Genomic DNA, 12,556 nt, shown 5'->3' with positions numbered 1-12,556 from the left:
CTTAACAGTATATCAACCTTTCAATGAAAGTGCTTGTGTGACCAAGATTTTTGTATCAGAAACCGGAAACACGAGTGCTTTTGATCCCTGGATCCCAACAAGCCGGCTGACACAATCATGATACGGAGTAAGTAGGCATACCTTTACCCGTTTACTTGTTTACTGCTTGCCTTGTTACCTGTCATCAAGCTCTTGGGCTTGGACGTCTTTCTGAGCCATTTGGTTGTTTTCTAATCTGTGTCCATTTCCAATTCGGTAAGAATTATAAGGGTCATTCCTTTTCTGTGTTCGTTGATTTTGGATTTGACTGTTTGAAGGAGATCAGTTTTTCAGCACACACAATTGCATTCAATAATTATAACTCATTCGATTTAATGACAGCTCTATGTATATTTCCTTGTCATCAGACTACAGTGGGTTTTTTTTCTGCAGCTTCTGTTTTCTCTGTTTTGAACACTTTGTTGTAATTTGGAACTTATGGAAGAAACATTAATTTTGCCCTTGTCTGTCTGTCTATATTATACAGTGTATGAGTTACGCAGCTATATCCTAAAACTGGTAATCTTGCTGCGGGTGAGAGAGGCAGAGAGCGCTGGTTCTTTCAGTCGCACTGTTCAAGGGCAATTCTGCCTCAATGTTTCTACACTGCACTAAATTGTCCAGTTGGGACCATTCGATCACTGTGCGGGGGAAAAATGAGTTTTTGTATTGATCTGAGTTGGCAGTTGGTACGTTGTAGCCTCTGCTGTTGATGCATACAGACCTATTGACACCGTTACTAGTTTTGTAGTCACTAAGTTGTTTCTCACGGATGGTGCGTCCTGGTTTCTTGGGTGTGACAAATTTATGAGGTGGTATGGCTGGTATCAACCCCTCAACGACCTTGTAAAAATAAGTGAGTCTACTGTTTTGTCTTCGGTCCTCTAGAGATGGTTAATTCAGAGATTTCAGCATTGATGTTACACAGCCTGCTTCATGGGATATGTAGTCTCCTGTTATAAACTGTGCGGTGCAGTGTTGGATGCGCTCTAATGCGGAGATATTAGTATTGTAGTATGGATCTCATACGACCGAGCCACATTCTAGGATGGGACGCGTACAGATTAGGCCAACATAGGCACTACGCTTGTTTGATGGTGGGCAGCTGTGTAGGTCGGATACTCAAGATGTAACACTTTTTTTGCGTTGATCTTCATGCCTCATGTCTTTGCCCAGTTTTCCAATTCCAGAAGGTCTTGTACATGTAGGAGGATTGTATGGTCTTGCTGAGATCTGATTTTGCGATAGAGTAGGCAGTTGTCGCATATATCAGGTTTGGGAAAACCACCAACTTGCGTATAATACGAAACCTTGCCTATTATACGCCAACTAAAGCATATTGTTGTTACTCAAGATAGTCAAATCAGTCTAAAGTTAACTTTAAGTCTTAAGTCACATTTATTTAGTCATGAAACATCATACAAATGCAAAAAACATTATTATATGTGCATTGAAAAGTACCAAATTGATACAATACTTCCCTAAGAGTAACATCAAGTTTCTAAGAAGATAAAACTTTCCGTAAACATTCTTAAGTAAAATATCATTTACCTTAAATAATATACTGTGAAATTTACTGTAAGCATTTTTGGCTATTTTTGGTAACAATTCCATACTCCACCAGTGAAGTGGATTATAATACATTCTACCATGTTTGCTATGCAACGCCAGTTTTGATTGGTTTAAAACCATGTATTATTTTCCAATAATACACGTTGGTGCCAATAATACACGCTCGTGAGTCAAGGCTGTTACAATTTTATATATCTAATATTCACACACTTTATGTAAGGTTACTATAGCCGAGTGGGCTAATGGGTTAGTCTTTCATTCAATTTTTATCACGACGCGAGTTCGAATCCTACGAGGCCCCTTCCTTTTTTTTCTTTTTTTTTTTTTTTATCCCTTTTTTAATTTTCAAAATCAATGCCATATGATAGATGCTCTTGATCGTAGTACTGTAGTGTCTCTAAAGAAATGTATATTTCATCAACAAATAATGCAATACTCAAGAAATAAATTACAAGGTTTTCCCCGGGGTTTCTTTGCTGTTTTTCTATTAGAAAGAGGTCGATCTCAGAACTAAACAGTACATGGTAGAATAGAAATAATCAACTTTGACTCGTGTATTGTTGCAGGATATGCAACTCGGACTCGGATATTTTGCAATTTTAATTAATAACTCAGGCCTGCGGCCTTCGTTGTTAATTTAATTGCAAAATGTCCTCGTCCTCGTTGTATATCCTGCAACAATACACGAATCATCATTAATTATTTCTTGATTATCCACTCTGTAAAAACTGTTTGAACAGAACTCTGTAAACACTGTGAAGAGTATATCTAAATGGTAATCTGCAGAACATTGACATATATGGACAAAACTATGTTTCTTACACTTTACAAGATCGAGCCTTAATATGCCACTGACTCATATCTGACCCTCCCCCGCCCCACCCAAACCCTCCCCCACCCTTTCTGAAAAAGACCAGATAACATAGAAAGTGATGAAGCAATGAAATTGCAAATAAGTAAAAAAAAAAAAAAAAAAAAGAGTATGAGAGTGAACTGAACAGCATGTACGCTAGCATATTTACCTGATATACTGTACATTTGTACTTGACATCTACACTATAAGAAAGTTACTCTTCAGATCTGGTTTCTGGCCCCTATGTCTTATATATATAGGTGGTCTTACTTTATACTTTCTGGGTGTGGAGGTTTTGCAACCAAACTGACCAGATCTGGATTAACCAGAACCCTCATTATTGGTCAGACCTCAGATTGTTTCCAAGGGAACAAAGCTGAGTATTTTCCCGAGGTCCCTACATGGGCGTCAAATGTAGCAGAGGTCATTATCAATTATATCTATCTTAATGCCTTATGCTAAATGTTTATGATGAAGTTTAAACTTTCAATTATTATTTCATTATTGTATGTATTTGGAGTTCAATGTTTCAGATGAATTAGATTAATTTAAACTTTATTTTATCATTGTATATTGCAGTGGTGTATACATTACACAAGAAAATGAAAGAATTCAGAAACAAGTACATCTGTACTTAGGTAAATCTGTCTCCTTAGATGATTGGGATGAATTTCAAATGACCTGAATTTGTTGTGTTTGTAGATATACTGAAACCTTGCTTTAAGCAGTCGTTCCTGGGCACCATTAAGAGCTATGCTACCATAGTGGACAAAGCCAGTCTCAGCAAGCTCAGGAAGAAAACGGGTATTGGATTTATGAACTGTAGGAAAGCACTGGAGCAGTTTGAGAATGATATAGACAAGGTACCTTATATTATGGGGTATAGTATGTAATGATGATGGTATATATATTTTCCAAGTATAGGGACTATATCTAAAAAAAATTCCCAGATATTTGTTGGGTATTTATTGGTACATAATGATAATAGCAAGAGAACAGACATGTCAATTTTCAAGTTAGCTATATAGTCCCTCCCTTTTTCTAGACACACACTCACTGTCAGGTCAGTGATGGCCCCTTTGTGTGGCTGACTCCTTTATTTCACACCAACTTTGCTTCATAACAAAATGCTCATCAGTGAAAAGATACCTAATTTGACTTGGTCAGCAAACTCCAGATTAAATTCCAACCAACTTTACTTCCTAAAATTATAACAAATTGTTCATGAGTGAAGTTATTCAAAATTTAGCCTTGACCTTTGACTCGGTGACAATGATATTGGCCAGTTGGCTCCTCATTTAATTCTGACCAGCTTTGCTCATGATGTCAAGTTAACCAGTTGAGGGATGTAAATTTGGTCTTGATATTTGACCCAATAATCTTCATCATTGGTCAATTTAAACCTTGTTTGATTCTGACCAACGTAACTTCATGATTTCATAACAAAAAAGTTCACCAGTTAAGACATGTAAATCTGACCTAGAACTTTGACCCCATGTCCTTAAGCTTTGGTCAGTTTATAGTTATACCTTGTTTAATTTTGACAAACTTTGTGCTACATAATGCCATAACAAAGTGTTCAGCAGTTAAAAGATACAAAATCTTACCTTGATCTTTGATCCATTAACCTTGATCTTTGATCCATTGACCTTGATCTTTGATCCATTGACCTTGATCTTTGACCAGTTGACTTCTTTTTGTATTGTAATTACCAACTTTGCTTCAAAATGTCATATCAAATTGTTTGACATTTAAAAACAAAACATTTCAAATTTTTCAGTGTTAAAATCCAAGATGGCTGATTATGAGCCATTTTGAATCTGATCGACCTGAAAAATTGCTATGCAGAACAAGGATCATGTAAACTTTTAAAACCATACTTCATTTACTTCCATCAATATTTTTCAAAAGGAAAAAGAAATGGACAGACAGACAGACGGATGTACAACTATATATATCTGGTGTTTTACAGGCAGAAAAATGGTTGCTGGAGCAGGCACAGAAAGAAGGATGGGCCAAGGCTACAAAGCTTCAAGGTCGTCCAATGTCACAGGGATTAGTTGGGGTCATGTCCGACAATCAGAGAGCTACAGTGGTCGAGGTGAGTTCTATAAACATACTAAATAGCAGATAAGGTGTAGCTAGCATTTCTGAACTTTTAATTGGCCATTATGTTGGTCGTGTTCATTATAACTGCCATTCCTCCCTAGATAGATCACCTGGCCTGAAGGGCCAAGTGCTGTCATTAAAACTTATTTGCAATTGTTGTAGAAATATATAAAGCTTTATCAAATCTAATTCCTTGGGGAAGATATCCCACTTTGATATCTCAAGAGGTCGGCAACTCTAGAGAAATACTTGAAGGTTTATTTCTCAAACTGCATATGTTGGTTCCCCTCGGTTTCTTCTTGTGCCCATTTGATTTGAGTCAAATCCACTACTCCTCTTTAATGCCTGAGTGGAATATAACCAAAGGTCTGAAACATCATTTGGTGAAGGGCTATCATAGTGTATGTAAATCAAGCTTGTTTGACCCCTTGGGACGAGGGGGTCTCTCAAAGGGAAATCAACTGTTTCAACCAGTTTGAAATGAAATTGAAATAGGGGCAATCACTTCAAAAAAAAAAAAAAAAGTTGTGTTTGACCCCAAAAAAACAATGAGGAGGGGCCCCAAAATGGGGAAATCAACTCAGATGTGGCTTTTTATGCTTTTTGGTAAATATACTGACAAGCAGTAAACCACTGCTCATCAAAACTTCCATCATGGAAAACTCATTGTTAGTGGGATTTTACTGAAAGTGGTGTGAATATAAAGTTATAACTCTCCCTGTCGTAAGTATTTGTAGTCAAATGATCGTAAAGTCCTGTGGGCCTCTTGGTTCAATCATGACATGGAATCAAGCATAAGTCACAATTGAGTGTAGAGACTGATTTATTTCTCTCTTTATCAGGACAATTTTTCATTTGATCCTACTCTGTGGGACTCAATGGTGACACTCAATGGTGACACTGTTGGTGACACTTTATAATGTTATGATAGTTGGTGTTTCATCACTTTGATGCCCAGCGCCTCACTAATCACCTTACATTTAACTATGTTAGTTTTTAGTTGTTGATGTTTTTATGTACAAACACAAATGTGTTTTGATGTTTGATGTTTTTATGTTTTAAACACAAATGTGTTTTGATGTTTTGATGTTTTGATGTTTGATGTTTGATGTTTTGATGTTTGATGTTTGATGTTTTGCTTTACAGATCAATTGTGAAACAGACTTTGTGGCCAAAAATGAAAAGTTCCAGGATCTTGTATCCCAAATAACTTCCGGCTGTCACCGATACTTCATGGCAGCCCCTAGTAGTACACAGGTAGGCAACTCTAGTTTAAACGGTTCAGAATGTTTATAGCCAAATGTCATCAGATAGAATAATATATCCCTGGGGGTAACAGAGGAATCTTATATCCCTGGGGGTAACAGAGGATATATATCCCTGGGGCTAACAGAGGAATCATATCTCCCTGGGGTAACAGAGGAATCATATATCCCTGGGGTAACGGAGGAATCACATACCCTGGGGGTGACAGAGGAATTATACATCCTTGGGGTAACGGAGGAATTATGTATCCCTGGGGCTAACAGAGGAATTATATATCCCTGGGGCTAACAGAGGAATCATATATCCCTAGGGCTAACAGAGGAATCATGAATCATATATCCCTGGGGTAACACTAACAGAGGAATCATATATCCCTGGGGTAACACTAACAGAGGAATCATATATCCCTGGGGTAACAGAGGAATCATGAATCATATATCCCTGGGGTAAAAGAGGAATCCTATATCCCTGGGGCTAACAGAGGAATCATATATCCCTGGGGCTAACAGAGGAATCATATATCCCTGGGGGTGACAGAGGAATTATATATCCCTGGGGGTAACAGAGGAATCATATATCCCTGGGGCTAACAGAGGAATCCTATATCCCTGGGGCTAACAGAGGAATCCTATATCCCTGGGGTAACAGAGGAATCCTATATCCCTGGGGGTAACAGAGGAATCATATATCCCTGGGGCTAACAGAGGAATCATATATCCCTGGGGTAACAGAGGAATCCTATATCCCTGGGGGTAACAGAGGAATCATATATCCCTGGGGGTAACAGAGGAATCATATATCCCTGGGGGTAACAGAGGAATCCTATATCCCTGGGGGTAACAGAGGAATCCTATATCCCTGGGGGTAACAGAGGAATCCTATATCCCTGGGGGTAACAGAGGAATCATATATCCCTGGGGGTGACAGAGGAATCCTATATCCCTGGGGGTAACAGAGGAATCATATATCCCTGGGGGTAACAGAGGTATCCTATATCCCTGGGGTAACAGAGGAATCCTATATCCCTGGGGGTAACAGAGGAATCCTATATCCCTGGGGGTAACAGAGGAATCCTATATCCCTGTATTTTGTGAGTAAAACAGATCTATGTCTCCTGTATAACAACACAAGTGTCCCCTCAACACATGAACTGTTTCTTAATTTGTAGGTATCTCTTCCTAAGGAAAATCTTGATGCCATTGATATTGGCTGACAACCAGAATGTGTCAGACTTGGTTGCAATGACGGTTGGAAAAGTTGGGGAGAATGTATCAGCTCGTCGTGTTACACACATAGGTGTGGCACCCAATTCACACCTGGAAACCTACATTCATGCTACAGGTATTCAACGAAATAATCACCTCTGCCTAGTTACAGCTTCTCACAAAAGTAGCCACAGAATCTAGGATATTTATATAACTGCAATAAATTCAGGGGGAGTTAATTACTAGAATCAGGTTGTCTGTCTGTCTGTCCACCTAGACGTGTACAGGATCTTATCGGGACAGTTCCTATTTTTGAGACATTACAGATCAGCTATCGGAGGTCTTTCCGACATTTGACAGGTATGCTATAGAAATCAAAGTTGAAAGTTCAAAGGTAATTTGCATTTTGTCCCGTATTGACCTGAAAAATAATGGGCCATTTAGTCCTGAAAACACATTCAAACAGTATGAAGCACCAGGCATTGCAGAAATTGTTTAATATAGTTTGACCAGATCTGTACACACCCTGTAAGGGTGGGTGGTTCTGCATAACATTATGTTGGGGTGTAAATGGATAGATGTGGTTTTCTCTTCATCCTTTTTTAAATACATTACACATGTATTGTGTTTCATATTGTTGAAATGTTAGTTTTATAGGAGTTGGTAAATGTAGTAAAGTCATGATCAAGCTCTATTAATCTGGCTTCTGCAGTTCCCAGCTAAAAGTGGATGAATAGTGAAACAGGTTTTTAAAGGAATTGCTCAATAGTGGAACAGGTTTTGACAGGATCATTTCCCCTGCCTAGGTGAATAGTGGAACGGGTTTTGACAGGATCATTTCCCCAGCCTAGGTGAATAGTGGAGCGGGTTTTGACAGGATCATTTCCCCTGCCTAGGTGAATAGTGGAACAGGTTTTGACAGGATCATTTCCCCTGCCTAGGTGAATAGTGGAACAGGTTTTGACAGGATCATTTCCCCTGCCTAGGTGAATAGTGGAACAGGTTTTGACAGGATCATTTCCCCTGCCTAGGTGAATAGTGGACCAGGTTTTGACAGGATCATTTCCCCTGCCTTGGTGAATAGTGGAACAGGTTTTGACAGGATCATTTCCCCTGCCTTGGTGAATAGTGGAACATGTTTTGACAGGATCATTTCCCCTGCCTTGGTGAATAGTGGAACAGGTTTTGACAGGATCATTTCCCCTGCCTAGGTGAATAGTGGAACATGTTTTGACAGGATCATTTTCCCTGCCTAGGTGAATAGTGGACCAGGTTTTGACAGGATCATTTCCCCTGCCTAGGTGAATAGTGGAACATGTTTTGACAGGATCATTTCCCCTGCCTAGGTGAATAGTGGAACATGTTTTGACAGGATCATTTCCCCTGCCTAGGTGAATAGTGGAACAGGTTTTGACAGGATCATTTCCCCTGCCTAGGTGAATAGTGGAACAGGTTTTGACAGGATCATTTCCCCTGCCTAGGTGAATAGTGGAACATGTTTTGACAGGATCATTTCCCCTGCCTAGGTGAATAGTGGACCAGGTTTTGACAGGATCATTTCCCCTGCCTAGGTGAATAGTGGAACAGGTTTTGACAGGATCATTTCCCCTGCCTAGGTGAATAGTGGAACAGGTTTTGACAGGATCATTTCCCCTGCCTAGGTGAATAGTGGACCAGGTTTTGACAGGATCATTTCCCCTGCCTAGGTGAATAGTGGACCAGGTTTTGACAGGATCATTTCCCCTGCCTAGGTGAATAGTGGAACAGGTTTTGACAGGATCATTTCCCCTGCCTAGGTGAATAGTGGAACAGGTTTTGACAGGATCATTTCCCCTGCCTAGGTGAATAGTGGAACAGGTTTTGACAGGATCTTTTCCCCTGCCTAGGTGAATAGTGGAACAGGTTTTGACAGGATCATTTCCCCTGCCTAGGTGAATAGTGGAACAGGTTTTGACAGGATCATTTCCCCTGCCTAGGTGAATAGTGGAGCGGGTTTTGACAGGATCATTTCCCCTGCCTATTTCTGTGTTAAACTACATTTGTATATGTCTAATTGTGCAATCAAATCTGCCAATACTTATATCTATATACATTGAAATTCATATACTTAAATGTTTATCAATAAAAAAAACACAAATCTGTTTTTGAATAGTCTGATATCCACCATCTGGGTGCTAACTCATGGGAGCAGAATTGCCAAATGTTATTTTGTTCCTGTTAATTCATTTGTCCTCTGGTAATTCATTTGTCCTGGAGTCTGTCTCCAGCCAGCTGTTTTAGGAACAGATCTCATTTTCTCCCACTAAAATGATCCAGTAATACAGCCAGGTAGCTTGTATGATTGTTGACTAGTTGTGAAGGAAAACCTGGGCCGGTAGTTTTACATGATGATGAATTGAAATTGAATCTGGTAATTTTATGACAATTCATATTTTCTTACTGAAACTGTCCCGTGTTTTGTCATGTTAATTGTCAATGAATTAACATTGTAGGTTCGGATATCGAGGTTGATGGCTGTAGGATGGGAAAATATGCTGTTTTACTCGATGTGAGTCAGGATGGGTCAGAGGAGGTTGGCCCCTTGAAAACTGTAGCCAAACAATTGTGTCAACACATTCTGGGGCTGAAGCCTAACACTGTAGGCGACTTTGAAAATGACAAGCCTCTCGCTGACAGGGATGATCAACCTGCAGAGGAATCAGATACCAGTGATGATGAGAGCGATGATAGTGACGATGAAAGTGATAGTGACGAGGAAGAGAAGATTAGTAAAAGTAAAGAGGAGGAAACTAGACTTGTGTTTCAGGAATTCCTCTTTGATCCAGAAATTGTTGTAGGAGAATATTTAAAAGAAAACAGGGCCACAGTGAACAAGTTTGTACGCATTGAATGTGGGGCCGAACTTCCGTCAGAAAGCTGATAACCTCATTGAATACAAAATGGATGTTTGCATGGAGACAGTTTGTGAAAATGATATACACAAACATTCATGTGTGAGAAAAGAATATATTAAGTGTTTGAAGTAAAGATTTCAGATGTTGACAAATGAAATTAAATCTGCCATCGTTTATATGTGTAAAGACAACTTGTCTACAATGTTGAGCATTCCATATTCATATCAACTGAAGCTGAATATGGAGTAATTTATCGCTAATGTAGTGAAAAACTAGTTGGAAGACTTGAATTAAATGATCTTTATTTATTAAACAAGACCACCAAATGTAATACATGTATAAATAGTTATTAACTACGATAGAGTTAACAGATATACAGGCAGAATAGCATCAAATATAGTAAAACTATAATAGTATTGGTATTAAATATGCTACTTAAAAAATAAAATAAACCTCAAAAAGCAAACTGAAATCTAGATTTGGCCCCAGGAGTCAATCATTTCAAATTATAATATTCTAAAATTATAACATTGATGTAGTGCAAAATCTGGTTTGAGGACATGGCCGTATAAGGTACAGATCATTAGACTGGTAGGATTTTTATCTTACCGGAACAAAGTTTAGGGGAGCTATTTCTATACCGTCGTCGTCATCTGTTAGACAGCTAGGTTTAAGTTGATATAAAACAGTGCTCTGTCAATACTGATGAGGATATAGTTTAGATATTTCACATTTCTTTTAAAAATATCTTTAACCTTGGCCACATTTTGTTAAAATTGTACAGGATATGGCTTTAATTTTTGATGTGCATTCTTTGTCACAAAACCTTTCTGTTGATAATGCATTGTAGACCTGCCTACCTTGACCTTTGACCTACTTTTAGTTAAACTCCATGAGCTTCTGAATTTCATCACGCTGATGATACAATTAGCAAGTTATATTGTCTTGACCACTCTTGATGAGATATTTTTCACACATTGTTAGTGTATGGGATTTTCTTGTTTAAGACTGTGGGCTAAATTATTTTTTTTACTTAAGATATTCTTGAATCATAATCATCTATCAAGTCAGTGAAGTTGGCTCTGGTCACAACAGGGGCTAAATAAAGTTTTCAGGGTGGTCACCGAACTGGTGGTATCTGCCCAACAGCGCCTTTCCACAAGTGAACACTAATATATCATTTTTTGTGTAAATGTAGACGAACATTTTCATTTGACAAAATGTAAAAAAAAAAAAAAAAAAAAAAAATCTATAGTAAATATAATCCTCTAATCAACATAACAATTGTTAGATCTAAAGAGGTGCAGTAGAATGTCAATAAACATATATACAGTAGCATATAAATATAATGTATAATATTGCCGCAAGTATGAAATGTCATGTAGAATAAGGACTCTCAAACCAATGATCAACATCAAATGACTGGACATGACTGAGAATTTAGTATCGAAGCATATCATTGCATCACATTTTGAGGATTAAAATGTTATGAAACAAAAGTGCTAGCTTTTTATGGGTAAATATCCTGGACTTCCTTAAATCTCCGAGGTAGATAAGCAGTGCACATTTACTAGGGAAACTGGTGAAATTACAAATTTGAAAATAATTCAACTTTTCAAGAATTACATGTAGCTAGTACACCTATAGGTTACTGTGTGGCTACATATATATAATTTATATCCCTGTTAATCATCAGTTGAATCCTCATTGAATTCCAACCAATTTTGCTTCATGTCATCACAAAATGTTCATCAGCGAACAGATATCAAATTGGACGTTGACCTTTGACCCAGTGACCTAGATATTTGGTTAGTTAACTCTTCGTTTAATTCTTACCAACTTTGCTTCATGATGTTAAAGTGGGTTTTTTATGTGAAAAGATACAAAATTTGGCCTTGACCTTTGAACCTACTGACATTGACTTTTGACTTTAACATTAGGAACTTTAAAAACCCTTATCACACATCTGCATGTCACAATATCACAGTGAATTACCATGTGAAATTTCAGAAAGTTTATACCCCTCTGTAAGTGACTTAGATATTCCCAATTTTATATTAATCAACGACAACAACCTTGACCTTGAGGACTTAAAAGACTCCTACTGCACATCTAAATTTCAGAGTAGTTTGGTCGTTTATAAGGGCCTTACAAAATTTATTTTGACAGTATTTACTCAGTTGTATGTTAGTAGCAGGGACCTTGACCTTAGGAACTTTTTAAACTCATATTGTACATGACAGTGTAACACCATAACAAGTTTTAGAAAGTTTGGCAGAGACAATACCTAATCCAACATTTTTTAAATTTTTTTTTTTGTGAATAGTGACTTTTTCAGGTTATGGTTTCCCATCACAAACAAACGTGGGGCCGCGGTGGCCGCGTGGTTAAGGTGTCCCGACACTTAATCACTAGCCCTCCACCTCTGGGTTGCGAGTTCGAAACCTACGTGGGGCAGTTGCCAGGTACTGACCGTAGGCCGGTGGTTTTTCTCCGGGTACTCCGGCTTTCCTCCACCTCCAAACCTGGCACGTCCTTAAATGACCCTGGCTGTTAATAGGACGTTAAACAAAAACAAACCAAACCCATCACAAACATTTACTGGACTCGGACTATAA

General features: G+C 38.3%; 1 protein-coding gene across 1 annotated transcript; it reads left to right on the top strand.

Moving 5' to 3' along the window:
* The first annotated feature begins 15 nt into the window (after positions 1-15).
* Positions 16-12,239, top strand: LOC117317478 (elongation factor Ts, mitochondrial-like). Its single transcript, XM_033872289.1, has 7 exons — positions 16-127; positions 3,167-3,327; positions 4,437-4,565; positions 5,720-5,830; positions 6,199-6,218; positions 7,008-7,180; positions 9,537-12,239. The coding sequence occupies exons 1-7, from the start codon at positions 118-120 to the stop codon at positions 9,962-9,964; spliced, it is 1,032 nt and encodes a 343-aa protein (XP_033728180.1). The 5' UTR covers positions 16-117; the 3' UTR covers positions 9,965-12,239.
* The last annotated feature ends 317 nt before the right edge of the window (positions 12,240-12,556 follow it).

The sequence above is a fragment of the Pecten maximus genome, chromosome 19 (genome assembly GCF_902652985.1).
Source record: "Pecten maximus chromosome 19, xPecMax1.1, whole genome shotgun sequence".
Taxonomy (NCBI): Eukaryota; Metazoa; Mollusca; class Bivalvia; order Pectinida; family Pectinidae; genus Pecten; species Pecten maximus.
This window is presented reverse-complemented; position numbering and strand designations above follow the sequence as displayed.